This window comes from Chiroxiphia lanceolata, chromosome 6 (assembly GCF_009829145.1).
Source record: "Chiroxiphia lanceolata isolate bChiLan1 chromosome 6, bChiLan1.pri, whole genome shotgun sequence".
NCBI lineage: Eukaryota > Metazoa > Chordata > Aves > Passeriformes > Pipridae > Chiroxiphia > Chiroxiphia lanceolata.
Window position 1 is genome coordinate 274,472 of NC_045642.1, and position 27,814 is coordinate 302,285.

Here is a 27,814-nt window from a genome sequence, read left to right on the forward strand (position 1 = left end):
GCGCCGTTCCCGCCGGGGCCCGGGGGGGGCGCGCGGGGGATGCCGGGAGTACTTCCGGTTCCGGGGGCGGTGGCCGCGTGAGCGCTCGGGGGCCGCGCGCGCCAGCCGGGAACCGGGAGCGGGAAACCGGAAACCGGGAGCGGGGCCGCAGCTCCCGCGGGCCGCCATGGCGCTCATCTGCTCCAGTGAGTGCGGAGGGAGGGGGGCGGCGGGCAGGGGGGACACCTGTTTATGGGGTCACCGGGCAGGTGGGGCACCGGTTTGTGGGGTCACCGGTTTGTGGGGTCCCAGGGCAGGGGGCAGCGGTTTATGGGGTCCCTAGGTAGGGGGGGCACCGGTTTTTGGGGTTCGCAGGCTGAGGGTCACTCTGGTTCATGGAGTCACTGTTCGGGGCGTCTCCGGGTTGTGGGGCTCACGGACTGGGGTCGCTGGGCAGGAGGTCACCATTTTATGGGCTTCCCGGGCAGAGAGTCACTGGTTTATGGGGGTTGCAGGTTGGGGGTCACTGGGAGGGGGGGGGGTCAATGAGAGGGGAGTTACCAGTTTATGGGATCACTGGGCAGGGGGTCACCAGTTTATGGGGTCCCTGGTCTGGGAGTCACTGGTTTATGGGGTCGTCGGGCGGGGGTCACTGGCTTGTGGGGTTCTCGAGCAGGGGGTCTCCGGTCTATGGGGTCACTGGAGGGGGGCTCAGCGGGATATGGGGTTCCCGGGCAGGGGGGTCACTGGTTTGTGGGGTTCCCAGACTGGGGGTCACCAGGCAGGGGTTCACCGGGTTATAGGGTTCCCAGACTGGGGGTGGTCACGGGTTTATGGGGTTCCCATACTGGGAGTCACTGGGCAGGGGGTTCCTAGGCTCAAGTGTTATTGGGAGGAGGTTTACCAGGAGAGGGGTGAGCAGTTTATGGGGTCACTGGAGGGGGGTCACCAGTTTATGGGGTTCCCAGGCAGGGGGGTCACTGGTTTATGGGGTTCCCAGGCAGGGGGGTCACTGATTTATGGGGTTCCCGGGCAGGGGTGTCACTGATTTATGGGGTTCCTGGGCAGGGGATCACCGGTTTATGGGGTTCCCAGGCAGGGGGGTCACTGGTTTATGGGGTTCCCAGGCAGGGGGGTCACTGGTTTATGGGGTTCCCAGGCAGGGGGGTCACTGATTTATGGGGTTCCTAGACAGGGATGTCACTGGTTTACGGGGTTCCTAGACAGGGATGTCACTGGTTTATGGGGTTCCTAGACAGGGATGTCACTGGTTTATGGGGTTCCTAGACAGGGATGTCACTAGTTTACGGGGTTCCTAGGCAGGGATGTCACTGGTTTATGGGGTTCCTAGACAGGGATGTCACTAGTTTACGGGGTTCCTAGGCAGGGGATCACCGGTTTATGGGGTTCCCACACCAGGAGTCACTGGGCAGGGAGTTCCCAGGCTTGAGTGTTACTGGAAGGGGAGTTATTGGGACAAGGGTGAGCAGTTTATGGGGTCCCTCATTTGTGGGGTTCGCGGCCAGGGGGGTCACTGGGAGGGGGGGTCACGAACCTATGGGGTCAGCGGGTGGGATTTTCCCGGCCTAGCAGAGTCTCCGGGAAGGGGATTCCCGGGCTCTGGGGGTCGGCAGGTGGGGAGCAGCCAGGCTGTGAGCTTTGGGGTGGGCGGGCAGGGTCCCCCAGGGCCCTGACCCCCGTTCCCGTGGCCCCCAGTCTCCAACGAGGTGCCGGAGCACCCGTGCGTGTCGCCCGTGTCCAACCACGTGTACGAGCGGCGGCTGATCGAGAAGTACATCGCCGAGAACGGCACCGACCCCGTCAACAACCAGCCCCTGGCCGAGGAGCAGCTCATCGACATCAAAGGTGCCCGGGAATCGCCTGGGAATGGGGGGTGGGAGGGCATTTCCCGAGGGATGGGAGATGTGGCGAGGTGGGATCGGAGCACAGGGATCCTGAGGACGTGGATGACCCCTTTCCTTGCCGGTTGCCCAGCGTGGCTCGTGGGGCTGGGAAAGGTTTTCCTGAGGGAGGTGGGAATGGAGCTGAGGACAGGAATGACCCCTTTCCTTGCCCATTGCCCGGGGCGGCTTGGGAGATAGGAAAAAGTTTTCCTGAGGGATGGGAGATTGGGTGAAATGAGGTTTGAGCACAGGGATCCAGAGAGACCCTGAGGACATGGATGACCCCTTTCCTTGCCAGTTGCCCAGCGTGGCTTGGGAGATAGGAAAAGGTTTTCCTGAGGGAGGTGGGAATGGAGCTGAGGACAGGAATGACCCCTTTCCTTGCCCATTGCCCAGTGTGGCTTGGGAGATAGGAAAAGGTTTTCCTGAGGGATGGGAGATTGGGTGAAATGAGGTTTGAGCACAGGAATCCAAAGAGACTCTGAGGACAGCGATGATCCCTTTGCTTGCCAGTTGCCCAGCGTGGCTCATGGGGCTGGGAAAGGTTTTCCTGAGGGATGGGAGAGTCTGGGGAGGTGGGAACGGAGCACAGAGATCCAAAGGGCTCCTGAGGACATGGATGACCCCTTTCCTTGCCAGTTGCTCAGTGTGGCTCATGGGGCTGGGAAAGATTTTCCTGAGGGATTGGAGAGTCTGGAGGGGTGGGAATGGAGCACAGGGATCCAAAGAGACCCTGAGGACATGGATGACCCCTTTCCTTGCCAGTTGCCCAGCGTGGCTCATGGGGCTGGGAGAGATTTTCCTGAGGGATTGGAGAGTCTGGAGGGATGGGAATGAGCACAGGGATCCAAAGAGACCCTGAGGATGGAGATGATCCGTTTGCTTGCCAGATGCCCAGTGTGGCTTGTGGGGCTGGGAAAGGTTTTCCTGAGGAATGGGGGAGTCTGGGGAGGTGGGAATGGAGCTGAGAACAGGAATGACTCCTTTCCTTGCCCATTGCTCAGCGTGGCTTAGGAGATAGGAAAAGGTTTTCCTGAGGGATTGGAGTGTCTGGGGAGGTGGGAATAGAGCACAAAGATCCAAAGAGACCCTGAGGACATGGATGACCCCTTTCCTTGCCAGTTGCCCAGTGTGGCTTGTGGGGCTGGGAAAGGTTTTCCTGAGGGATGGGGGAGTCTGGGGAGGTGGGAAGAGAACACAGAGATCCAAAGGGCTCCTGAGGACACGGAGGCCCCCTTTCCTTGCCAGTTGCCCACCCGATCCGCCCCAAGCCTCCCTCGGCCACCAGCATCCCGGCCATCCTGAAGGCACTGCAGGACGAGTGGGTAAGCCGCGGCTCCGTTCCCGGTGGGATGTGGGGCGGGATGGCACGTTCCTCCCGGGCTGACCCCGTGCCGTCCCGCAGGACGCCGTGATGCTGCACAGCTTCACGCTGCGGCAGCAGCTGCAGACCACGCGCCAGGAGCTGTCCCACGCCCTGTACCAGCACGACGCCGCCTGCCGCGTCATCGCCCGCCTCACCAAGGAGGTCACGGCCGCCAGGGAAGGTGAGACCCCGGCCCATGGGGAGGGGCGCTGGGGGCGGCTCTGTGCCCGCTCCCCCCGCCCCAACTCGCGGTGTCCCCACAGCTCTGGCCACCCTGAAGCCCCAGGCCGGGCTCATCGTGCCCCAGGCGGTGCCGTCGGCGCAGCCCAACGTGGCGGTGAGTCCCTGCTCCCCAGCCCGGGCGTTCCCGGCCCTTTTCCCGCTTGTTCCCGCTGCCAAATCCCTTCTCTGGGTGTCCCCCTCCACCCCTGTTTCTGTGTCCCACACAGGGCGCCGGGGAGGCCATGGATTTGGGAGAGCTGGCGGGAATGACCCCGGAGATCATCCAGAAGGTAAGGACTGCTCCGTATGTCCTTTTCTCGGGTGGAATTCCCGACCCGTGCCAACCCTCCTCTTGTTTTCCAGCTCCAAGACAAGGCTACGGTGCTGACCACGGAGCGTAAGAAGGTGAGTGACCTCGTCCAAACATTCCGTGGGAGCCGGGATATGCTGTGCTCCAAGAGAGGCTGATGTTTATCCCTGTTTTCCAGAGGGGCAAGACCGTTCCCGAGGAGCTGGTGAAGCCGGAGGAGCTCAGCAAGTACCGGCAGGTCGCCTCCCACGTGGTGAGTGCCAGGATGGGAAAAGGCTGGAAAACTGGGAGCTGGGAGTCCCTTGAGGTTTCTGGATTCCTTCTGGGAGTGTTTTCCTGCTTATGGTATTAATCTGGGGGTCTCCTGCCTCGCACAGGGGCTGCACAGCGCCAGCATCCCGGGAATTCTGGCCTTGGATCTGTGTCCTTCCGACACCAACAAGATCCTCACCGGTAAGGTGGGAATGCGGCTGCCTGGGATGGGATCTCTGTGCTTTTGGGAATGCAGGATGGGACAACGGGGTGAAGGACTCCCTCCCCTCACGGCAAAGCTGCTGAGGGTGGGATTTCCCAGGAAGAGCGGGTGGATTTGGAGTTGTTGGCCCCACACTCCCATCTCGGCGCTTCCCGCTTGGTTTTCCAGGTGGGGCGGATAAAAACGTCATCGTGTTCGACAAGAGCTCGGAGCAGATCCTGGCCACGCTCAAGGGACACACCAAGAAGGTCACCAGCGTCGTCTTCCACCCATCCCAGGTGCCCGCAGCCTCTCCCCTCACGGCCAGGATTCCTCAAGTTTGCATTTCGGGACCCTTTTCCTCCGGAATCTCCAGCTGGGAGCTCTGGGGGAGGTGAATCCTGCCCTTGTTGACCTTCCCGCGCGTTCCCCGTTTAGGAGTTGGTGTTCTCGGCTTCTCCCGACGCCACGATCCGGATCTGGTCCGTTCCCAATGCCTCCTGTGTCCAGGTGGTCCGTGCCCACGAGGGCTCCGTGACCGGGCTCAGCCTCCACGCCACCGGAGATTACCTGCTCAGCTCCTCGGATGACCAGGTGGGACACATCCCATCCCATCCCACGGATCCCACCCGTGCTTCCCACTGCTCCGGAGCCAACGCTTCTCCTGTCTTTTTCCCAGTACTGGGCTTTCTCGGATATCCAGACAGGCCGTGTCCTCACCAAGGTGACAGATGAGAGCTCTGGCTGTGGTAAGGATTAGGGATGAGTATCCCCATCCCTGGGGTCTCTGGGCTCCTGGAGCTCTGGACAACTCGTCTCGGGGGGGGGTGTCTTGCTGTCCTTGAGTCTTCCCAACCCTCCTGATTGTTCCCAACCCTGAGTGTCCCTGTGTCTCTCCAGCTCTCACCTGTGCCCAGTTCCACCCGGACGGGCTCATTTTCGGGACGGGAACGATGGATTCACAGATCAAGATCTGGGATCTGAAGGTAGGGCTGGCCTTGATGGGAATGTGGGGGGGAGTCCAAGGAGTGGGACTTCGGGGAATGTTTTAGGAAGTTTCCTCCGAAAATCCCCAGTTTCAGCGGTGACACTGTAACCGTGGTTGGGGTTATCCCGAGGAGATCCGTTCATCCCCTTAACTCCGGAGCGGAACGATGGCACGTTCCCGCGCCGTGATTCCCTGTCTTACCCCCTCGTCCCTAGGAACGCACCAACGTGGCCAACTTCCCGGGGCACTCCGGGCCCATCACCAGCATCGCCTTCTCCGAGAACGGATATTACCTGGCCACGGCCGCCGACGACTCCTCCGTCAAACTCTGGGATCTGCGGAAGCTCAAGAACTTCAAGACGCTGCAGCTGGACAACAACTTCGAGGTTGGTGTGTGTGGGTGTGTGATAGCACCTTCCCCCCCCCAAAATGGGGCCAGCGTCCCAAAAATGCCTTGGGAGCTTTTCCAGCGCCTCGTTCCGCTTCTCCTCCGCAGGTGAAATCCCTGATTTTCGACCAGAGTGGGACCTACCTGGCGCTGGGCGGGACCGACGTCCAGATCTACATCTGCAAGCAGTGGACGGAGATCCTGCACTTCACAGGTGAGGAGTTGGGAATGCTGGAGGCGGGCTGGGATCCGTGGGAACCGGGGAGCCGTGAATGTTTTCCACCTGGGAATGTTTTCCACCCCCCCAGAGCACAGTGGCCTGACCACGGGAGTGGCCTTTGGCCACCACGCCAAGTTCATCGCGTCCACGGGGATGGACCGGAGCCTCAAGTTCTACAGCCTGTAATCCCGGGATCCTGCCGGGATCGGGGGTGGGAGGGGGGTGGGAATATCCGTATGGGATTATCCAGGTGGGAATACCCCGGTGGGATTATGGAGCTCCCCTGTCGTAGCTGTTAGTGCAAGGGGGAAGTCGGGCGTCGTCTTCCCCACGCTCCGTGAATTTGCTGTTTAGGGTTTTTTTTTTCCCCCTAATTCGTTGTGTTTTCCGCCTTTAGAATTGTTTTGTGCTTGTAACTGATGTGAACCCCCCCACCCCTCCCCAGTCCTTGCGCTCCTGGGATTTGGAGGCTGGGATGCGTGGAAGGAGGGAAGGAATGTGCAGATTTTTGTATGCAGTTACTTAGTTTCAGTATGGAAATAAAGGATTATTCCCTGTCATCCCGTTGGGAAAGGGCTCCTGTAAAGGGTTTGGTGGGTGGCAGCGTAAGATTTGGGGGGCTGGGGGTGTTTCCATCTTGGAAATAGGGATAAAGGATCCCCTTTCCTCCCACTCCCAGGATAAACCACCCCTAGAGCTGTGATTTGCACTGGTTTATTTTTCCAGCTTTCCCAGAGAAATCCAGTGGTGTTGGGTGGAGGCAGGAGCTGTGAAGAGGAGATGAGTTAGAGGGATGAAGGGTTGTTCTGGGATGAAGGGGTTTTCAGGGAGCAAGAGGGCACTCACCTCCTCACCCTCTCTTGGAAACCTTGGGAAAGACAATGCATCCCTGGGATGTGACAGTTCCCATTCCATCGCCCCTCCTGCTGTTCCCCGGAGACCGACGCGCTCCTGGCGGGAACAGAGCATTGGGGTGGGAAAAGGGGGGCACACGGAGGGACCCCTAAATCTCGGGAAGCTCCTGGACTTACGTGAGGTCGCTCCCAGCTGGCAGGAGGGGCGGCACGGCTCCGGCTGGGCCAGGTGGCACACGGAGGCACTGCAGGAAATGTACACCTGGGAAACACAGGTGGGCCGGGATCAACTGGAGACCCCCGGAAAGGGGCTCCAGGACTTGGACAGACCCCCCAAAAGGGGCTCCAGGACTTGAGGAGACCCCCAAAAAACAGATTCAAGCTTTGGGGAAGCCCCCTAAAGGGAGTCTCAGCCTTGAGGAAGCACCAACACGGGGAGTTCGGAGCTGGGATGGGTTTGGGATGAGGGTTTCCCAACACTGAGACGCCCCAAATGCACAACCCACCTCTCCCTCCATCACGGCCATCCCGGGAGGCTCCACAAAGGTGAAGGTGGAGATGACAAACCGCTGGTAGTGGCTTGGGAACGGCAGCTCCGGAGAGGCCGGACCCACCGGCACCATCCGTGTCCGGTAATTGTCCCCCTGGAAGGGACACCTGGACGGGCAACAAAGACCCTCCGTGGGCACCATCCGTCCACCCCCTCACCTCCATCCCCCCGTCCCACTCCACTCACCCGTCCACCAGGATGGGCCACTGGGGCTGGGAGGCGGCGCTGGAGCCAGGAGAGGCCCAGCACTGGTGGAGCACCAGCACCAGGTTGGGATCCGTCTTCTGGAGCAGCCGGACTTCCACGAAAATGGGGTCCCGGAGCACCCTCACCAGGGGGAAGTCGCCCACGGGGTGGTAGGAGCTGTAGGATTCATCTGGGGGAATGTTGGGAGGGGTTGAGCGGGACGGGGAGCGGGGTTGGGAGTGGGGTGGGAAGCCGGGAATCGCTCACCGGTGGCGATCCGGAGCTGGAGCCCCAGCGGTCCCGGCATTGCCAACGGAGCGGCCGTGGGGGGCACAGCCACCTCCATTCCCAAGGGAAGGAGGTCACTGGCGTTGTAGATGCATCGAGCCTGGAGACTGGGAAGGGGCAGAGGAAGTTGGAAGACTCCCAAATCCTCCATCCGCCCCTTCCGGCATCACCTCTCCCAGCCCAAACTGGGGGGGGGGGAAGCCCCGGGAATTTGGCAGGAGCGAGGATTGGGTTGATCCCGGGGTGGGAGGGCAGGACGGGCTTTCCAAAGGGGAATCCTGGCTCTGTGTCCGGCTTTTCCTGCCTTTCCCTTACATGTAGACGCTGTCCCGGGTGACGAAGCCGCGGGAGGACCCCTGGACATCGATGGTGGAGATCAGCTGGTTCTCGTAGATCAACCGGTCCTCGATCACCTGGAGGGGACACAGGAACAGGGAACATCCTGGGGGATCCACGGATCAGGATCTGAGACAGGAGGCAGCGTGTGGGTGAGTTCTTTATCCTGAAGTGGGCTGGGAGCTGGGAGCATCCCAGGGGATAAATGGATCAGGGTTTGAGATAGGAGGGAGTGCAGGTGAGCACTTTATCCTGAAGTGGGTTATGGATTTGGGAGCATCCCAGGGGATAAATGGATCAGAGTTTGAGATAGGAGGGAGTGCAGGTGAGCACTTTATCCTGAAGTGGGTTATGGAGTAGGGAGCATCCTGGGGGATAAATGGATCAGTGTTTGAGTTAGGAGGGAGCGTAGATGAGATCTTTATCCTGAAGTGGGTTATGGAACTGGGAGTATCCTGGAGGATACATGGATCAGGGTTTGAGGCACGAGGCTCTTTATCCTGAAGTGGGTTTGGCAGTTGGGAGCATCTTGGAGTTCAAACGGATTGGGGTTTGAGGCACGAGGCAGAGGATAGATGAATTCCTTATCCCGACATGGGGTTTAGAGAAAAACATGGAAACATGGAGCTGTGAGCATTCCAGGGGATTCATGGATGAGGATTTGAGGCACGAGGCAGAGTGTGGGTGAATTCTTTGCCCTGAGGTTGGGTTATGGAGCTGGGAGCATCCAGAGGGATAAACGGGTCAGGGGCTGAGGCACGAGGCAAAGGCTGGGTGAGCTCTTTGTCCCGAGCGTTTCCCGGCCCTCTCCCATCCCTGGGGGCGCTCCGGGGGTCTCCCTGTACCTGCACGGTGGTCCCGCAGCGCGTGACCGGGAAGCGGAACATGACGGAGCTCTCGGTGACGCGGAAGGGCTCACAGCCCGCCTGGCTGCCGGCCAGCCGGACGCTGTCCAGGTTGTAGGGCTGCACGGCCATTCCCCGCGGGACCACCACGATGAACTGCCCCTCCCGCAGGCACTGCACGGTGGCTGCGGCACCGCGGAGACATTCCATCGCCATTCCATTTCCATCACCATTCCATCCATCCCCCCCGGTGCCGCGGGGATTCCCGGGATGCCCCTCCCCGAGCGCCCTACCCGTGTTCCCGTAGTAGCAGGGCGTGGCACGGTCCGTGTCGTCGTAGCAGCATCCCGCCTGGATGCACCCGTCCCGTCCCTGCGGAGCCACGCACGGCATCCGGCCCACCGGCACCTGGCACTGCTCCCGCGTCAGCTGCATTCCTGAGGGTGGGAAGAGACGGGATGCTGCCCTCGGGAACTCCCCCCTCACAAAGTCCCCCTGGCGAATCGTGGAATTGTTGGGTTGGAAAAGCCCTCTAAGGTCTTTTCCGTTCCCGCAGGAATGCCGAGGCCACCACGTCCCCAAGTGCCACAGCCACGTGTTTTTGGGACGCTTCCAGGCGTACTGTCCAGGACTGCACACCCCTTACCATGGAAAATTTTCCCTGATATCCAACCCAAACCTCCCCCTGGCACAACTTGAGGCCAGTTCCTCTTATCCCAGCCCCCTGTCCAGCCCTCAGATCCAGGGCTGCATCCCTTCATCCCGCTTTTCCGCCATACCTGCCCCTCCCGAAGGGTAGAAGAGTGCCGTGGGCCGGAGCGGGTTGTGGATCCCGGGATGCAGCAATCCAGGCTGGAGTCCAGGGCTGATCAAACCCGGCCAGGATGAGAGTCCCGGGCGCACTAAAGCTGGACTGGGATGGCCGGGATGGATCAGCCCAGTGTGGCTTGGGAGCCCAGTCTGGGAGTTGGAGAGAAAACCGGGCTGAGCCATTCCTGGCTGGTTTGGGAGCTGAGATCCTGGGCGCAGGAATCCTGCTGGAGGGTGAGCACCAGCAGGGGTCAAGCCAGGTGAGTTTTGGGATGCAGACCCTGGGCGAGGCCCTGGCTGGGTCTGACTCCCGGGATGCACCGGACTGGGAGGATTTTGGAATACAAACCCTGGACGAAGGCCTGGTTGATTTTGATTCCCAGAATACGCTGAACTGGGAGAATTTTGGGATGCAAGCCCTGGGCGAAGCCCTGAAGGGGTCTGACTCCCAAAATGCACCGGACTGGGAGAATTTTGGGATGCAAACCCTGGGCGAAGTTCTGGTTGATTTTGACCCCAGGGATTCACCGAATTGGGATGGTTTGGGGATACAAACCCCGGGCGAAAGTGCCCTGGCTGGGTCTGACTCCCGGCATTCACTGAACTGGGATGGTTTGGGGATACAAACCCCGGGCGAAGCCCTGGTTGAGTCTGACTCCCGGGATTCACCCAGCTGGGAGAGTTTTGGGATACCAACCCTGGGCGAAGCCCTGGCTGGGCCTGACTCCCGGAATTCACTGAACTGGGAGAGTTTTGGGATACAAACTCCGGGCGAAGGCCTGGCCAAGTTTGACCCCCGGGATGCCTCCAACTGAGAGGATTTTGGGATACAAGCCCTGGCTGGGTCTGACCCCCAGGGTGGTGGGGCTGCACTCCCGGGTGATTGAAGCCTCCCTGGATATTGGAGACGGGACGGATCCCAGTAGACTCGGACGGAAGCCCTGGGCGAACTGGGTTGGACTGGGATGGAATCCCGGGAAGCACCGAGCTGGGCCCATTTTGTGCCACAGTGTGAAGCTGCTCTGAGTGGGTGTGGGTGTGGGATCCCGCCAGGGTGAGGGAGGACTGGGAGACATGGTGCTGGAGACCAGTGTGGGAGACCAGGATTCCGCTATCCCGGCCCCGCTCCGGGATGCCGTCCGGGAGCGTCTCGTAGCCACCCGGCTTCGGGCAGGTGATGTTGACCTCGGAGGAGGTGAGCAGGATCCCACTGGGAAGCAGCTCCTCCAGCTGCACCCTCAGGACGTAGCGGTTCCCCTGCAGTGGGATATAAGGGATGGTCACCTCCATCCCGCCGGGAAGGGGCAGGGGAAGGGGTGGGAATGTCACCTGGAGCAGGACGTGGCAGCCCTTGTATCCGGAGGAGAAGACGACGGATCCATCCTCCCCAGAGTTGAGCCGGTGGAGGCAGATGGAGCAGTTGGCCACGTCAAAGCGGGTCCCAAACTCGTCTGGTGGGACACCATGGACACAGGGAAGTGACACCTCCAGGTGCTGGGATGCTCCCAAGGGTGGCGGGCGCACAGAACCCCCCCCCCCCGCAGCACCTGCCCCTCATTCAATCCATTGGGTTTATCCCATGGAAAAACTCGGGTCTCAGGGATCCAGCACCCCGCGGGGGTCCAGGGGTTCTTCCCACACTCACCCAGGACCTTGAAGCGGACGGAGCGGCCGTGGGACGGGAATACCAGGAGCTGCATTCCCAGCTCTCCGCAGGTGTAGCGGTGCCGCAGGAACGACACGCTGGCCCTGGGCCACAGGGCCAGGAGGAAGAGGAGCAGGAGGAAGGAGCAGCTCCGTCCCATGGTGGTATGAGCCGGGCGGCACACGGGGCTTTCCCACACGGATTTATATCCGGAGGGGATCAGCTGACCGGGTGGGATGAGCTCTGCCCAGGGCTCCTCGCTCCCGTGCCGACGGCGACCTCGGTGCCCTGGCCCCGTGGTCACCTCCCGTGGCCGTGTCACGGTGACCCGGCACAAACCGAGCTTATCCCACGCTTGGAAAACTCTCCCGGTGGATACCCAGCTCGATCCAGGAGGGAAGGAAAGGTGGCGTGTGCCCCGATTCCTGCTTGCCACAGGTAACATCCGGACATGCCGTTCCCGTGGGACTGGGATCCTGCACAGGGGCTGGGGGACACGGTGGCACAGCCCCGGTGGGCTCCAGGGCACTAGGACTGGGAATTTGCCTCCAAATCACTGCCACTGGCAGTGCCACAAGGAATGCGAAGTCCTCCGTGGAGCACTTTGTGTGTTCCCTCTGCCTCCCTTTCCAGAAGTTTCCCTTCCGGGATTTCTCTTTACTGCGGATTAAACTAAGTCACCCTCCGGCCCTTCCCAGAGTGAGAGGCACAGCCATTCCCTGTTCCCTGCCCTGGGGTGGGAATGGGACCATGCCAGCTCCCAGAGGCACTGGGATCCTGGTGGGAAGGTGTGTGGGACTGGGGGGGCTGGATGTGATCCCCTAAAACCTCATCAGGAAGCGATGGCAGATATATATGGCCGATATATGTTCTAAATGTGTCTGATACGTGTCCTATATTTATCCAATATATATCTGATAGGTGTCCTATACACATCCAATACATGTCTGACCTATGTCTGATATATGTGTTATGTATATGTCCAATATGTCCTATATATATCCTATAGATATCCTATATATACGTCCAATATGTCTGACATATGTCCTATATATACTCTCTATACATCCTATATGTGTCCTATATCTGTCCTATATCTATGCGTGTGTACTATATCTGTGTCCCATATATGTCCTATATATATCCTATATATATGTCCATATATGTCCTCTTTATATCCTATATATATGTCCATACATATCCTATATATATCCTATATATATACATCCATGTCCTCTTTATATCTATGTCCATACATATCTTATATATATATGTCCCTATATATCCTATGTATATCCCATATATATCTGTCCATCTATGTCCTCTTTATACCTATATATATGTCCATATATATCCTATATATATCTGTCCATCTGTGTCCTCTTTATAGCCTATATATATATCTATATATCCCATATATATCCTATATATATACGTAGATCTGTGTGCTCTTTGTATCCTATATATATATCTATATATCCCATAAATATCCTATACATACATCCGTGTCCTCTTTATATCCTATATATATATATCCATATATATCCTACATGTATATGTCCATCTGTGTCCTCTACATATCCTGTATATATGTCCATATATATCCCATATATCTCCTATATATGTCTGTCCATCTGTGTCCTCTATACATCCTGTATATATGTCCTATGTATATCCCATATATCTCCTATATGTGTCTGTCCATCTGTGTCCTCTATATATCCTGTATATGTGTCCTATACACGCCCTATAGATGTCCTACAGATGTCCTATGTATATCCCATATATGTCCCACACGGCTCCCCCAGAAGCACAACCAGGATCCAGCAGGTGCCGCTTTATTCCCCTCGGCACCGATCCCGGTGTTCCCGACCCCCTTTCCCGCTCCCTCACAGCTTCGCGGTGGCGGCCGGGCCCAGCTGCTGCTCCAGGAACCGGACGATCTCGTGCCAGGAGTGTTCCTGGGCGCGGGCGTGGGGCTGGGGCTCCCCCCCCCACACCACGGGCCGGGGGGAGCTGCGGATGCTGGAGACGCTGCACAGGGGGGACCCGGGCGGCTCGATGAGGTGCCCGGCGCCGGGATACGACAGGATCCGCCCGCTCTCGGGGGGCAGCCGCGCCAGGGCCAGCTGGGCGAACAGCGTGCTGTTGAAGCTCCGGTCGGCCTCTCCCACCACGAAGAGCACCTTCCCGCGGACGTTCTCCACCGGGATGGCCGAGGCGCGGTAGGCGGGGTCGCGGGGGTCGGCGAAGACGGCCGAGTTGTCCAGGGCTCCCTCCTCGGTGAGGAGGACGCGCTCCACGCGGTAGGGGATGGGCGGGATGCGCAGGTCCTTGTAGACCAGCGGGTTGCCGTGCAGAAAGGCCGTGCCGTTGATCCACACCGTGGCCACCACCTGCGGCAGGAAGCTGGCCAGGGCCAGGGCCACCTCCGCGCCCTTGGAGACGCCCACCACGCCCAGGCCGGGGCCTCGCACCTGGAGAGGGGGACATGGAGGTGGGTGGGACAGCACCAGCCGTGGGGAGAACACCCTCACTGGGACGTTCCCGGTCGCCAGGATGTTCCTTGCTTGCCAGGACATCTCTGGGACATCACTGGAACACCCCTGGGCACCGGGACAAGGATGTCCTCATGGGATATCCCTGGTCCCCTGGACATCCCCCTCACTGGGATGCCCCCGGTCCCTGGGATATTCCCAGTGCTCAGGACAACCCCTGGGGCATTACTGGGACATCCCTGGTTGCTGGGACATCCCTGGGGCATTCCTGGTCACCTGGACATCCCTGGGACATTCCTGGGAAATCACTGGGATGGCCCTGGTCACCTGGGATGCCACCAGCCCCTGGGATATCCCTGGTGTTCAGCACAATCCTGGGACATCCCTGGGACATCCCTGGTCACCTGGACATCCCTGGGACATCCCTGGTCATCCCTGGGACATTCCTGGGAAATCGCTGGGATGGCCCTGGTCACCTGGGATACCTCCAGCCCCTGGGATATCCCTGGTGTTCAACACAATCCTGGGACATTCCTGGTCACCTGGACATCCCTGGGACATTCCTGGTCACCTGGACATCCCCGGGATATTCCTGGGAAATCACTGGGATGGCCCTGGTCACCTGGGATGCCACCAGCCCCTGGGATATCCCTGGTGTTCAGCACAATCCTGGGACATCCCTGGGATATCCCTGGTCACCTGGACATCCCTGGCTGTCCTGCTCACCAGCATGCCCCCAGTCCCCAGGATATTCCTGGGACATCCCTGGTCACATGGACATCCCACTCCCCAGGTTGCCCCAGGACATCCCAGCTCACAGATTCTCCTCTCCACACTCCAGGACTCACCTTGGGATGCTGGAGGAGGAAATCCACCGCCTCCTCGAAGTATTCCAGGTCGAACTGGGCCAGGACTTGGGGCAGGTCGTCGTAGGCGAAGAAGGCGAGGGCCAGCACAGCAAAGCCCCGGCTGGCCAGGAGTCCCGCCCGGAATTCGATCAGCCCCCCGGCGCCTCCAAACATGTCAATCACCCCCGGGAAGGGCCCTGGACCTGCGGGAAGACGGAGAATGTCAGGGATGAGGAGCCACCATCCTGCATCCTCGGGGTTACAAGGTTGGGCGTCCTGGGGTGCAAGGCTGGGTATCCCGGGAGTCCTGAGGTTTGGTGTCCTAGGGGTCACGAGTTTCAGCATCCCGGGTGTCACGAGGCTGGGCATTCCAGGGATCCCAAGACTGGGCATCCCGTGGGTCCTGATGTTTGTTATCCCAGGGATCCCAAGGCTGGGTATCCCAGGGGTTCTGAGGTTGGGCATCCTGGGGTTCCCAATGTTTGTTATCCCAGGGGTGCCAACGCTGGACATCCTGGGGGTCCTGAGGTTTGGCAAGCTGGGGATCCCAAGGTTTTGGCATCCCACAGGTCCTGAGAGTGGGCATCCTGCAGGTCCTGAGGTTTGACATCCCAGGGGGTCCCAAGGTTGGTATCCCAGAGGTCCTGAGGTTTGGCATCCCAGAGGTCCTGAGGTTTGGCATCCTGTGGGTCCTGATCTTTGTTATCCCAGGGGTCCCAAGGTTCAGTATCCCGGGGTTCCCAAGGCTGGGCATCCTGGGATCCCAAGGTTCAGTATCCCAGGGTCCCAAGGCTGGGCATCCTGGGATCCCAAGGTTCAGTATCCCAGGGTCCCAAGGCTGGGCATCCTGGGATCCCAAGGTTCAGTATCCCGGGGTCCCAAGGCTGGGCATCCTGGGATCCCAAGGTTCAGTATCCTGGGGTTCCCAAGGCTGGGCATCCTGGGATCCCAAGGTTCAGTATCCCAGGGTCCCAAGGCTGGGTAACTGGGGGTCCTGATGTCTGATATCCCAGGGATCCCAAGGCTGGGCATCCCAAGGGTCCAGAGGCTGAGCATCTGGGGGTCCTGCTGTTCGTTATCCCCGGGGTTCCAGGGCTGGGCATCCCGGGGGTCCCGAGGCCGTGCATCCCGGGCTCCCCGCAGCGCGGTGCTCACCAGGAGGCAGGAACAGGGCCCCTCGGACCCTTCCCTGGCGGACGGGCACCCGCTGCACTCCGGGCCCCACGTACCACCGCTCGGCCTCGCACCATCCCAGCGGCCGCTCCTGCGGCTCCGCGCCCAGCTGGACCCCGTCGAACACTTCCAGCCGCACCAGGAAGGGGCTCCCGGCCACGTCCCGCTTCACCAGCCGGCGGAAAAGCGTGTCGGGCTGCAGGAACCAGAAGAGCCCCATGGGCCACACGCCGGAGTAGCTGCCCCCCAGCGCGGCCTGGCTCCCGGGATCCACCTCTCCCGATCCGTCGGCGCGGAAGAAGGCGCGGGACTGGAAGCGCTCGCCCTGCTCGTCCTTGAGCCACGCGCGCAGGGTGACCAGCTGGGACGGGGACAGGCCCCGCACCCGCAGCTGCACCGGCCGGTCGGCCAGCGAGGACCGCGGCGTCACCGTCACCTCCACCATGCTGCACCTGGGAACGGGATCGGCCTCAGCGCCCCGCGGGGACTGCCGGGCCCAGGCAGGGGGCTGGCGGCTGGCAGTGTCCCCAGGGATCCTCCCGGGGCGGGGAGTGTCCCCAGGGATCCTCCCCGGGCATAACGGGCTGACACGGCGAGGTAGGTTTGCAGTCCAGATAGTCCTGCTGGCATCCCTGCTTCCCTGATCACTTCCCTGCTTCCCTGTCCTCATCTCTCACTCCTTTCTGACCCTCATCCCCTCCTTCCCTGTCCTCATCCCTCCCTCCTTTCTGATCCTTGTCCCTCCTTCCCTGTCCTAATCCCTCCTTCCCTGTCCTCATCCCTCCCTCCCTGGATCTCATCCCTCCTTCCCTGTCCTCATCCTCCTTCCTGTCCTCATCCCTCCTTCCCTGTCCTCATCCCTCCTTCCCTGTCCTCATCCCTCCTTCCCTGTCCTCATCCCTCCTTCCCTGTCCTCATCCCTCCTTCCCTGTCCTCGTCCCCTTCTTCCCTGTCCTCATCCCTCCCTCCCTGGATCTCATCCCTCCTTCCCTGTCCTTATCCCCTGCTTCCCTGTCCTCGTCCCCTCCTTCCCTGTCCTCGTCCCCTCCCTCCCTGGATCTCATCCCTCCCTCCCTGGATCTCATCCCTCCCTCCCTGGATCTCATCCCTCCCTCCCTGGTTCTCATCCCCTCCTTCCCCGTCCTCATCCCCTCCTTCCCTGGATCTCATCCCCTCCTTCCCTGGATCTCATCCCCTCCTTCCCTGGATCTCATCCCCTCCTTCCCTGGATCTCATCCCCTCCTTCCCTGGATCTCATCCCCTCCTTCCCTGGATCTCATCCCCTCCTTCCCTGGATCTCATCCCTCCTTCCCTCCCTGGATCTCATCCCCTCCTTCCCTGGATCTCATCCCCTCCTTCCCTGGATCTCATCCCCCATTTCCCTCCCTGGATCTCATCCCTCCTCCCTGGATCCCATCCCCTCCTTCCCTGGTCCTTGTCCACTCCTCCTGGATCACATCCCTCCTTCCCTAGTCCCAATCCCCTCCCTCCCTGCTTCCTGTCCCCTCCCTCATCTCATCCCTTCTTCCCTGGTCCCTGTCCCCTCCTTCCATGCCCCCATTCCCTACTTTCCCTCCCTCCTTCCCTTATCCCCACCTGCGGGCCCCAAGCCCCCCCCCACCATCCACCGCTCCCAAAACTCGCCCGGCAGCAGCACCACCCCTTTTCCCCGTGTCCCGGCCCCGGCATTCCCAACACCCACCGTCCCCTCTCCTTCTCCTCCTCCTGTGCCCCCCGGGGGCCGGGGCGGGGCTCCAGCGGCTCCGAGCACCCAATCCCGAATTTTCCCTGGAACGCTCCCTGTTGCCTCTCCGGGAACGCGGAACAAGGGGGTTTGGCCCCCGTCCCCGCCCTGGGAGGAGGCACCGCGTTCTCCCACGTCCGTCCCACCAGGAAATCATCCTCTCCAAGCCCCGAGGCCACGGAATGGGCTCCCAGTTCCCCCCCTCTCTTACCCGCCGGGCAAAGGCTCTGTGGGCTCTGGAGAGGGAGAAGCCGGGATTTGAGTATTCCTTGGAAATCATTAACCCGGGAAGCAGGAGGGCAGAGGGCTGCCCACGACCTCACGCCATGCTGGCACCTTCCACGCCCCACAACTCCCGCCAGATTCCCTCCTTTTCCCTGTGGCACCCCTTGATCCATCCTGGACGTGGGTGGGACCCCCTCATTCCCATTCCAAGGGGTTCTGCCCGGGGGGGCTCCGGGCCAGCTCCCCCCAGGGCCACAAGGTTTTGTGTGGCCCCAAAATCGTCACCCCAGGACGAAGCTCCGGGGACCCCCATTCCCACCCATCCCAGGGCTTCCCACTGCTTCCCATTTTCCACCCCCAGTGCCCCTCTTGTCCCCCCCCATTGTCTCTTTATGCATCCCTCCCCAGGAATGCAGAAAAGGGGTTCATGGAGCAAGAAAAAACCAGGAATGTGAAGAAATCCACGTGATTTTCCTACCCTGAGCCTCTTCCTTCCACCCACCCCCCCTCACCCCCAAATTCCCAGCCCTTCCAATCCCCCCCAAATTCCCAGTGTTGCCCTCCCAAGAAAGGGTGTCAAGAAGGTGTGTCCCCTTCCCATCTCTTCAGGGATGTGTCCCCTTCCTTGGGGATGGCTCTGGGGCTCATTCCCAGCGGGAATTTGCTCTTTGGGAAGTGGGAGCCTCAGGGAATGGGGGGCCACGAACACTCCGATCCCAGGAATGCCTCAGGGAAGGTCCCAGGTGGAGCCACTGGAGGCAAATCTGTCTCAGTTCCTGTTCATTTTTTATAAGGAAAAGGCAAATTTGGGAAAGCAAAGTTCCGTTCCAGCAACATCCAATTCCACGGGGATGGGGATCCAGCTGTGGTTCCTGTGGATCATCTGCCCTGTTGTCTGTCCAACACCGAGGGTTCCAGCAGCAATTCCTGCCCTGCAAGCCAGGGAAAACATCCCTGGGAAGGAGCAGGATGATCCACAGGAATCCCAGCCGCACGTCCCGGGCACGGCAGGATCCCGGTTTCCCGCCTCATTCCGTGGCTGTGCCGCGCCGCACGGGGGTTTTCTGGAGCAGGGCCAGCGTGTCCCGCTTTTCCACCCGCCGGAGCTGCTTCTTCTTGGCCCTCTTGAGCTTCAGGGGGTTCCGGATCTGGAAAACGGGGAAAAGAAGGGGGGAGGCGATTTCGTGGAATCCTTGGAGTGGGTTCGGGGTCGGCAGGGACCTTAAGGGATGATCCTTACGGATCCCCTAGCCCAGGCTGCCCCTTAAAGACAGAGCCAGGGAGGGGAACTGGAGCGCGGTCATGGAGTCCGGGACGTTGTGGGATGTTCCCGGTGTGCTGTTCCCGCCCGGGGAGAGGGGACACATTGGGACTCACCACTTGGACAATCTCTGCTTTCCGCTCGTTTTCCAGGCGCCGCTTCAGGTTCTCCTCCCGCCGCCGCTTCTTCTCCTGCACCAAACATTCCCTGTGGGATCCCTCCCTCCGGCAATTAACCCCAACCAGCTCCGACGCCTGCCCAAGCGTGAAATCCGTCACTCCAGCAGCTTTTCCAGCCCGGATGAGGCTTAGACTGACCCGGGGGAGTTTATTCCGAGCCGGTGAGTAGCAGCATGTGACTGGATTTGGCAGCAGCACAGGGAATTCACCGTCCCCAGCCACCCTTTTCCCGGGCTGACAAGGCAACTGGGATCAGCCACAGCTCCAAAGGCCGGGATGAGGGCAGGAGAGACTGTGGATTGTGCATGGGAAAGGTGGGAATTCCAGCTCCCGTTACCTCTCGCTCCCTCCGCTTCCCTTCCTCCAGCTGTCGGGCCAGATCCCGGACCAGCTTCTTTTCCTGCCTCTCCTTCATCTTCCGGGCCCAGGAGGTGCGGAGAGCCTTGTCCTGGATCATGTGGGAGAACCTGGGCGGGCACACGGGATGTGTTGGCTCCCCAGAAACCCCGGGATGCGGCCGTGGGTCCATCTCCAGAAACTCCTCAGGCCAGAAATCCATGAACCCCCCTCAGCATCCCTTCCAAAACCCACCCCTCCGCTCAGGACCACCCCAAGTGGTCCCTGTCCCCTCTGGATCCTTCCTAAGCCTATGGATACCCCAGGGGAATAACTCTGGAGTCCCCGCACGGCCCCATGAGTGACCCTCCCCAAACCCTGCCCCCTCTGAGACTCCCCCCGAGTTCGATCCCTCCCCAACAGCCCTGGGGGACACTAGAGCCCCTCAAACGCCTCTCCCCCGAATTTCCTGCTCCCCCTCCCCACTCCCACCTTTCTTCCCGGGGTCTTTCCACACCCTCCCGACTTGGGCCTGCCCCGCGGAATGGCTGCCACCGCCTCCTGCCGCTTCTTGGCGCCTTTCCGCCGCCGCCGCGCCGGGCCCGCGGCCGGGGCGGCCCCGCTGGGCCCCTCGGGAGTGGCTCCGATCCCGATCCCGGGGTCCCGCCGTTCTCCCCCTCCATGGCCCACGTGCCCGCGGCGTCGCGGGAGATGACGTCAGAGAGCGCGCTCTGGGCAGGAGAGCGAAGCCACCGGGCTCCCCTGCCGCCATGTTTGTGTCGGGCAGTTACCCGCGGCGCTGAGGCGCGGCCGCCATGTTTGTGTGGGGCGGCCGCCATGTTTGTGTGGGGCGGCCGCCATGTTTGTGTGGTGGCAGCGCTGCCATCACGGGGGAACCCGGACCCCCCCCCCAAACCCACCCGGGCGCGACCCACCCCCTACCCCGAGCGACCCCCGGAGACACGCGTGGATGAGATGGGGGGAGAGGTCCTTTATTTTGTGCACTGGGGGCGGGCAAGGGAGGCTCCGAGGCTCCGGTATCGGTGACCCCCTCGGGGATGCAGCACCTCCGTGGGAGGGTCCGGTGGTCCTTGGAGGGCGGGGGAAGAGGGTTGTCCATCGCTACAGCGCCTGGGAAAGGAAAAACATGGAAAACGGCTTTTGGGCCCAAGGAAGAGGTGGGACCAGCATTCCAGGGATTCCCAGGAATCTGGGGTGCATCCCGGTCCTCCCCTCACCATGTGGGTGTAGCTGTGCTGCTGGGCGGCCTCGTATCCGAAGGCCAGGGCCGCCACGGCCACGCAGAATTCCAGGAGGCTGAGGAGCACGAAGGTGGAATCCAGCCCATGGCTCAGGATCTGCCGGGATGGGGAGGAGAGCAGGATAAGGTCCTGGAGCAGCACCGGGATCCTCCGCCTGAACGTGGGAGCAGGATGTTCTAGCCCTGAGCTGGACCAGGAGCCTCGGACACCCCACCTGGAGACTCCATCCCAACCGAACCGGGACCAGGAGCCCTGGACTACCCCACCTGGAGACTCCATCCCAACCGAGCCAGGACCAGGAGCCTTGGACACCCCACTCGAGTGGGATCAGGAGGTTCCAACCCACCACCTGAGCGGGACCAGGATCCCTGCACACCCCACCTGGAGACATCCATCCCAACCGAGCCAGACCAGGAGCCTTGGACACCCCACCTGGAACCTTGGACACCCCAACCAAGTGGGATAGGAGGTTCCAACCCACCACCTGAGTGGGACCCGGGATCCCTGGACTACCCCACCTGAACGGGACTGGGATCCCTGGACACCCCACCTGAGCGGGACTGGGATCTCCCTGGACATCCCACCTGAGTGGGACCGGGATCCCTGCACACCCCACCTGAGCAGTGACCGGGAGGCTCCTCCATCCCCCCGGAGCCCCGTTGCCCGCGGGCCGGTGGGGTACCTTGCTGTGGGGGCTGAGGCACCATTCCGGGCGGGATGTGGAGGGCAGGAGGCGCTCGCAGGCCGGGCGGAGCCGCTGTGATGGCCGTGCCGTGCACCGCGGTGGCCACCAGCGCCCCGAGGGCGACGCCCGCGTTGAGCAACGCAGCAGGTCCGCACCTGTGGGGTCACCCGGGTTGCGGTGACGCGGAGCCCCGGGAAGAGGGACGAGGGATCTCCCGGAACTTTTCGTCCCTGCGATCCCGGAGCGGTTCCCAAAGACCCTGAGGGTCGCCCGGACCTTCTGTCCCCCTCACGCCAAAGTGATTCCTGGAGGCTCCAAGGATGGCCTGCACCTGGGTTTTTTCCCCCTCATCCCACAGTGACTCCAAAAGGCCCAGAAGGTCTCCTGGACCTTTTGTCCCTCTAATCCCAGAGTGGCTCCGAAAGGCCCCGAGGATTTCCTGGACTTGTCCCGTCATCCCACACAGTGACTCCAAAAGGCCTCGAGGGTCTCCTGGGCCTGTATTCCCCCTCATCCCACAGTGACTCCACAAGGCCCCCAGCGTCTCCTGGAGGCCCTGAACCCCATCCTGTGCTCCAGGTAGGAAGCACTGGGCACTTCCCTATGGGGAGACGTGCCTGTGGATCCCATGGGATGAATCCAGGCTGTGGAGGGATCCCAGCAGCCCCTGGAAGGGACATAAGGAATGGGGGGGGACACGTTATCCCAGTTATCCCTCCCAGCCTGGGTCTTACCAGCACGAGGTTGTCTCTCTTTTCACTTTCCACTAGCAAAGATCCCGAGACCAGGAGCTGCTCGGAAAACAGCGGGAATGGGGGAGTCAGGAAACAGGCACCACTCCCTGTCACCCTTCCTGGTGGGAATTGGGGTTCAGGGATGCACAAACACAGGCGGGAGGGGTCAGAGGAGACCTGGAGGCCAGGGAATATTGCCCCGAGATTCCCAGGTGTTCATCCCACCTTACCAGGACCGAGCCAGAAGAGGATCCCGCTGGCCACGGGCAGGGAAGGGTTTCCATGCTCCGACGCTGTCAGGATGATCCCGAATAAGATGTGGATGATCCCGGTGAAGATGTGGATGGTCTGGGGAAGGATGTGGGGAGAGGGATCCCAATCCCGTTGTTTTGAGCTGTATCCCACCCCGGGAAGGGACTGGGGACAGGCGGAGCACCTCCAGCAGGACAGTCCCTGTGGATCCCCGATCCCTGGGAAGGCCATGTCTCACCCCCAACACCTTGGGATGAGCCCTCCGGAAGCCTTGGACTGGGAGCGACGTCCTGGCGGGCGCAGCTTCCTGGATCCCGACGCCAGCTGTGCCGCCCGCGGATCCGTGGCCGGGATCACCTCCGTGATGATCCTCACGCCGGGATTCCGTCACCGTGGTGGCCGCCATGGCCTGGGAAGGAGCCCGGGAAGCTCCAGGAACACCCAGGTATCCTACTGTCCCTCCTCCTCCTCCCTCCTCTGTCCCAAAATCCCCGGGAGGGGCTGGGCAGGCAGGGCCGCGCTCCCGCTGCCCTTTGCTCCCTGCGGGAAGCTCCGGCCTGGAATTCTCGTCAGGCCCCTCTTGCTCAACGGGGCGGCTTTGCCAACGGAGGCTCCCGAAGTCCTGCAGGGGGAGAGGGAATTTGGGAAGCCGAGGGGGTTGATTTTTTTGGCAGCTTAGGGAAGGGTTGGGTGTTTATCCATGGGATGCTCCTAGAGGAGACCCCCTTTCCTGGCATTGAGTGAGTCCTTTCCATCCCAAATTGTGGATGCTTTTCTCGGGAATCTTCTCTGCGGTTAGCCTGGCTCCTAATGAGATGCTAATTAGGACCATTAATGAGCCAGCCAGTCCTGCCCATTTCCCAGGAAAAACATGGATTGAGCCAGAGAACTTTATAAACCCGTTAGGTGCCCAGGAAGCTCCTTTGTTGCCATTTTGGGGGTTCTCCTTTCTCCATCCCTGTGGATTGTTCCCAACAGGGGCGCAGGGAGGGATCCGGGAGGTTCCCAGCCGGCTCCGGAAAGGAGATCCCATTGTTTACGGTGGGAAATGGGAGCTCAGGCTGGGAACGGAGCCACCGCACATGGAGATGGATCCGAGGGATTCGGAGGCCCTTCTTCCCAGAAAACAGCCATGTCTTATTTTCCAGGAGGATTGGGATCCTCCCCAGGTTTCCTGGGTGTTCGGTGGGTGCAGGGCAGGAATTTCTTGATGGAACTTTTAGGAATTTTTAGGTCCGGGATTCCGGCATCTCCGAACTCGGTTTGCCACCACCCGGGAAGGGGCAGGACCCTCCAGCTGAGGATTTTAGGAGCAGGTGGAGCAACTTCTGGAAGTGTTTTTTCCTTCCTTTTGGCCCTAGAGGGAGCTGAGAGGCCGGGTTTGGAAGCACGGCATTCCAGAGCTCGGGAGAGGCTTCCAGCCCTGGAGCCAGGTTGGACGGGGCTTGGAGCAAACCCGATCCAACGGAAGGTGTCCCTTCCCGTGGCAGGGCGTTGGAACTGGATGATCCTTAAGGTCCCTCCCAACCCAAACCATTCCAGGATTCAGTGAATGGGATAACACCCCCAAGCCCAGCCTGAATCAGATCCCAGAAAAGACCTGGAACGACAGACCTGGAACGACAGACCTGGAAAGCAAAAGCAACGAGTGACCCGCGTTTCCATCCCGTCCGTGACCTTCCTCCATCCCACATCCCTGATGGAAGCACTTGGCCTCGTAAAGGGCCGCATCTGGAGGCACAGCTTTCCAGGAAAAACACGGACATGGATGAGATTCAACCCCTTCAGCGCAATCCTGGTGCCTCAGAGCCTTTAATTCCTGCTGCTCCCTCTCCCTCTCAAACCCCAGTCCTAACGAAATCCCAGGGATTTCGTTCCAGGAACACTTGAGCCCCCGTGGAAATTCTGGGATCCCCTCTTTATCCTCCAGCGTATCCAGGGCTCAAATTCCCAGCCAAAACCACCCTACACGGTGGATTTCCTTCCAAATCCTGCAGCATTCCTGCAATTCCAGCCTTTCAGCCGGAGACTGCCCTCGGCCCCAGAACAACCCCTTTCCGAGCAAGTTATCCATGGAAAAAGGGCTTTTCCCCTTCCAAAATAAACCCAGGTCCAGACTGGAGCCCAAGGAAGGACGTCAGGATTTGTCCTGGGAGCGGATTCCGGAGGAGGTGAAGCTCTGAAGCAGATGCAGGGAAGCAGTGGAGTTTTCCAGCCCGTTATTTGCAGGAATTCCGAGCTTTGTTGATATGTACAGTACATTCCTTGGATTTTAATGTTCATTTTCCTGTTCTTCAGGGGAAATTACGGATGGGGGAAGCCTGGCTGGATGCTCAGACTCAGGAGGGATCAGCGAGACCCCCCCCTTGAGTCCCTTCCCACCAGGATAAATTACAAGCCCGGTGGAACCAAAATCCCTTTTCCAACCCAAAAACCCGTGCGGTTTTTTCCCAAAGAAAATAGATTGCGACGGGGAAATTCCTTCCAGAGAAGGTTGCTGCTTCCCGGGACAAACTTTGTATCCCCATAAAAATACCAAAAGTCAGCATTGGCTTGCTTCCAGGTGTTTCTGCTTCCCACGGGCTGTTTCCATGGCGATTCCGGAAGGAAAGTCCTGTTTTTCTGGGAGGAATCGCGGGATTTTTTTTGGCTTTTATCCATGTGGCATTCCCGGGCATGACAGCACAGGTGCCACTGCGAACACAACCAGGTATGTCATCCAAGGAATGTCACCTGTGTTGTCCCCACATTCCCTGGAGGAGCCTCCTCCAAGGGTGTTAAACCCCGCTGTGTCCATCCCGGATTAGGGAATCTGGAGCTGGGAGCCGGGGGGGGAGGTTGGGGTTATCCCTACCCTGGCATTTGGGACACCGGACATCGCTCCCAAACCCTGTCCCAGATGTGTCTGTCACCCCCCTCACGTGGCATTCCAGCCTTTGATCCACTTGCTCCCAGTAAAACTCCAGATCCTGCGGGGAAAAGCTCTGGCGCGTCTCCAAGGTTTCGCTGGCACCGACTCCCACTGACAATCCTGGAATGGTTTGGGTGGAAGGGACCTTAAATCCACCTCATTCCCACCCCGACACACTTCCACTGTCCCAGGTCGCTCCAACCTGGCCTTGGACACTCCCAGGGATGGGGCAGCCACAGCTCCCCTGGAAAATCCATTCCAGGGCCTCACCGCCCTCACAGGGAAGAATTTTCTTCCCAATATTCCCACCCTCTGGCAGTGGGAAGCCATTCCCAATGCCCTGTTGATCCATCCCTTTCCAAAGTCCTTCTCTGGCTCTCTTGGAGCTGCTTTAGGCACTGGAAAGTGCTCCAAGGTCTCCCTGGATCCTTCTCTTTTCCAGGGAAGACAGAGCCATTGGGACCCCCCCCCCAGCCCATCTCACGGCTGCTCCCTGGCTCCTCCGTGGAGTTTGCCTTTCTTGGGGATCTCCCGGGTGGAAAGCCCCTGGATGCAGCCGGGAGCAGCTCTCAGCCTTTATTATCCCTTTATTATCCCACTTATCCATGTCCATGAGGATGCGGAGCAGGGGGTGGCAGCATCACCATGAGGGACACTTACGGAGCTCGGATCAAATCCATAAGGAAAACTGCCCACTCCCCCCCTCGGGGCTGCAAATTCCCGCCTAAAAATAGAGATATATTAACCCCCCCCACATTTCCCTGGAACTTTAAGCACTTACTCCAGCATTTTCAGGGAAAGCTGCACCTAAACACCGGGATCCTCTGGGAAAACTGACTCTGTATCCCGAGGGAGGGAGAGGATGATTCCCAGCCTCTTTCCTGGGAAGCTGCCGCCCTGGGAAAACACAGATGGATCCACCAGCTTGGCGGGGGGTTGGAATGGCTTCCTGGTGGTTCCCTATGGAGCTGGGAGAGGCTGGGATGCTCCGGAGCAGTAATGGATTGTGGACACGGGGTGAGTAGACACAACCTGTTCATCCCATTCCCCAAAATCCCTGGGGCTTTTCCTACTGATCAGGCTCATTATTTTTTCAGAGCTGGGCCCAGAAATAACCGACAGGGAGTGAATATCCATGAGGCTTTGGCTGAGCAGCCGGAGCGTCGGGGAGGCTGGGAAAAAACAAGGAAAACACCCGAAAACCAAAGGGAATGTGGGAGGAGGACATCACTGATCCCGCTCTGGGGAGATCTGTGATGGATCCTGTCCCAAAACTGAGGAGGTCCCCCCACAGGGCACTGAGAAGTCCCCAGGATGCTCCCACCCCTCGGAAAATTGGCACTGGGTTCTCCCTCCTGGCTTTCCAGGAGTTTGGGATGCTCCTTAAGTAACTTGATGCCACTGGGATGCTCGTTAGGTCCCCCGGCATCCCTGCGGGTGCGGGATATTAGGGCGGAATTCCGTAACGAGCTCGTCAGGAGCCGACAAAATGATCCCGGAGCCCTTTGGCTCCGGTTCCTGACCCCAAACCGAGGGATCTTGGAGGGGTCGCAGCCCCTCGGATCCCTCCGCTCCATTCCCGCCGCACGGAATTGTGGGGAACGGGGGAGCACGTGGCGCCGGTGTCCCCGTGTCACCCCGGGGAGCAGCTCCAGCCCCGGGGGCAGCTTCTCCAGCGGCGGAAAAAAGCGGGATGTGGCTGGGATGTGCTGGGATGTGCTGGCGTCACCGTCGCCGCCGGCGCTCCGGCTGCTCCGGCCCGGCTAAAAATAGCATGGGAGGGGGGGTCTGGGGGTAGAATTCCCTCAGGAGAGCAGGTACCCTGGTTTAGGGGGCGGAATTCCATGGAGAGAGGGGTTTATGGGGGCAGAATTCCCTCAGGATGAGGTGCCAGGGGGTTAGGGGCGGTGGGATTCCCTCGGGAGAAAGAGCAGGTCCTGGGAGTTAAGGGGGGGGAAGAATCCCTTGGGAGCTACGACCAGGGGTTTAGGGGGGACAGAATTCCACTGGGAGAGGGAACAGGTAGCAGGAGTTTAGGAGGCAGAATTCCCCCAGGAGGGCAGGTACCCAGGTTTAGGGGGCGGAATTCCATGAAGAGAGGGCATTGGGGGGGGGGCAGAATTCCCTCAGGATCAGGTACCAGGGGCTTGAGGGGAGAAGGTGGAATTCCCTCAGGAGAGGGGCTTAGTGGGCAGAATTCCCTCGGGCAGGCACTGGGGATTTAGGGGGACAAAAATCCCTCAGGATCAGGTGCCAGGGGTTTGGGGGATGAGATTACCTCAAGAGAAGGCACTGGAGGTTCACGGGGACAAAAATCCCTTGGGAGCGGGTGCCAGGAGTTTAGGGGGTAGAACAAATCTC

At 60.2% G+C, this 27,814-nt stretch overlaps 5 protein-coding genes across 6 annotated transcripts; 1 reads left to right on the top strand and 4 right to left on the bottom strand.

Moving 5' to 3' along the window:
- The first annotated feature begins 20 nt into the window (after positions 1 to 20).
- Positions 21 to 6,395, top strand: PRPF19 (pre-mRNA processing factor 19). The gene is made up of 16 exons (XM_032690944.1): positions 21 to 185; positions 1,696 to 1,845; positions 3,132 to 3,208; positions 3,289 to 3,430; positions 3,513 to 3,586; positions 3,699 to 3,761; positions 3,835 to 3,876; positions 3,960 to 4,034; positions 4,159 to 4,234; positions 4,425 to 4,534; positions 4,674 to 4,829; positions 4,915 to 4,984; positions 5,136 to 5,221; positions 5,439 to 5,609; positions 5,720 to 5,825; positions 5,920 to 6,395. Exons 1-16 carry the CDS (start codon positions 167 to 169, stop codon positions 6,015 to 6,017), a joined length of 1,515 nt encoding a protein of 504 aa, XP_032546835.1. The 5' UTR covers positions 21 to 166; the 3' UTR covers positions 6,018 to 6,395.
- A 133-nt stretch (positions 6,396 to 6,528) lies between these two features.
- Positions 6,529 to 11,516, bottom strand: ZP1 (zona pellucida glycoprotein 1). Its single transcript, XM_032690873.1, has 12 exons — positions 11,346 to 11,516; positions 11,030 to 11,151; positions 9,670 to 10,957; positions 9,184 to 9,327; positions 8,891 to 9,075; positions 8,025 to 8,122; positions 7,689 to 7,816; positions 7,422 to 7,611; positions 7,192 to 7,342; positions 6,863 to 6,947; positions 6,678 to 6,782; positions 6,529 to 6,598 (listed from the first exon to the last, which is right to left on the bottom strand). Exons 1-11 carry the CDS (start codon positions 11,503 to 11,505, stop codon positions 6,682 to 6,684), a joined length of 2,652 nt encoding a protein of 883 aa, XP_032546764.1. The 5' UTR covers positions 11,506 to 11,516; the 3' UTR covers positions 6,529 to 6,598; positions 6,678 to 6,681.
- Positions 11,517 to 13,167: 1,651 nt separating this feature from the next.
- LOC116788258 (acyl-coenzyme A amino acid N-acyltransferase 2-like) lies at positions 13,168 to 18,030 on the bottom strand. Of its 2 annotated transcripts, none has more exons than XM_032690930.1 (4): positions 17,567 to 18,030; positions 15,847 to 16,316; positions 14,692 to 14,894; positions 13,168 to 13,822 (listed from the first exon to the last, which is right to left on the bottom strand). In XM_032690930.1, the coding sequence occupies exons 1-4, from the start codon at positions 18,004 to 18,006 to the stop codon at positions 13,235 to 13,237; spliced, it is 1,701 nt and encodes a 566-aa protein (XP_032546821.1). In that variant the 5' UTR covers positions 18,007 to 18,030; the 3' UTR covers positions 13,168 to 13,234. The 2 variants fall into 2 exon arrangements, with proteins under 2 accessions (XP_032546821.1, XP_032546822.1); XM_032690931.1 differs by having other exon boundaries at positions 15,847 to 16,317; positions 17,820 to 17,953.
- A 570-nt stretch (positions 18,031 to 18,600) lies between these two features.
- On the bottom strand, positions 18,601 to 20,243 carry CCDC86 (coiled-coil domain containing 86). The gene is made up of 4 exons (XM_032691716.1): positions 20,103 to 20,243; positions 19,611 to 19,742; positions 19,211 to 19,285; positions 18,601 to 18,981 (listed from the first exon to the last, which is right to left on the bottom strand). Exons 2-4 carry the CDS (start codon positions 19,728 to 19,730, stop codon positions 18,862 to 18,864), a joined length of 315 nt encoding a protein of 104 aa, XP_032547607.1. The 5' UTR covers positions 19,731 to 19,742; positions 20,103 to 20,243; the 3' UTR covers positions 18,601 to 18,861.
- Positions 20,244 to 20,585: 342 nt separating this feature from the next.
- Positions 20,586 to 23,153, bottom strand: LOC116788676 (membrane-spanning 4-domains subfamily A member 15-like). Its single transcript, XM_032691720.1, is given in 10 exon segments — positions 20,586 to 20,740; positions 20,848 to 20,967; positions 21,554 to 21,613; positions 21,615 to 21,692; positions 21,694 to 21,711; positions 22,291 to 22,347; positions 22,516 to 22,638; positions 22,781 to 22,843; positions 22,846 to 22,921; positions 22,923 to 23,153. Coding segments are annotated over 10 exon segments (630 nt in total). The 5' UTR covers positions 22,949 to 23,153; the 3' UTR covers positions 20,586 to 20,731.
- Positions 23,154 to 27,814: the final 4,661 nt, after the last annotated feature.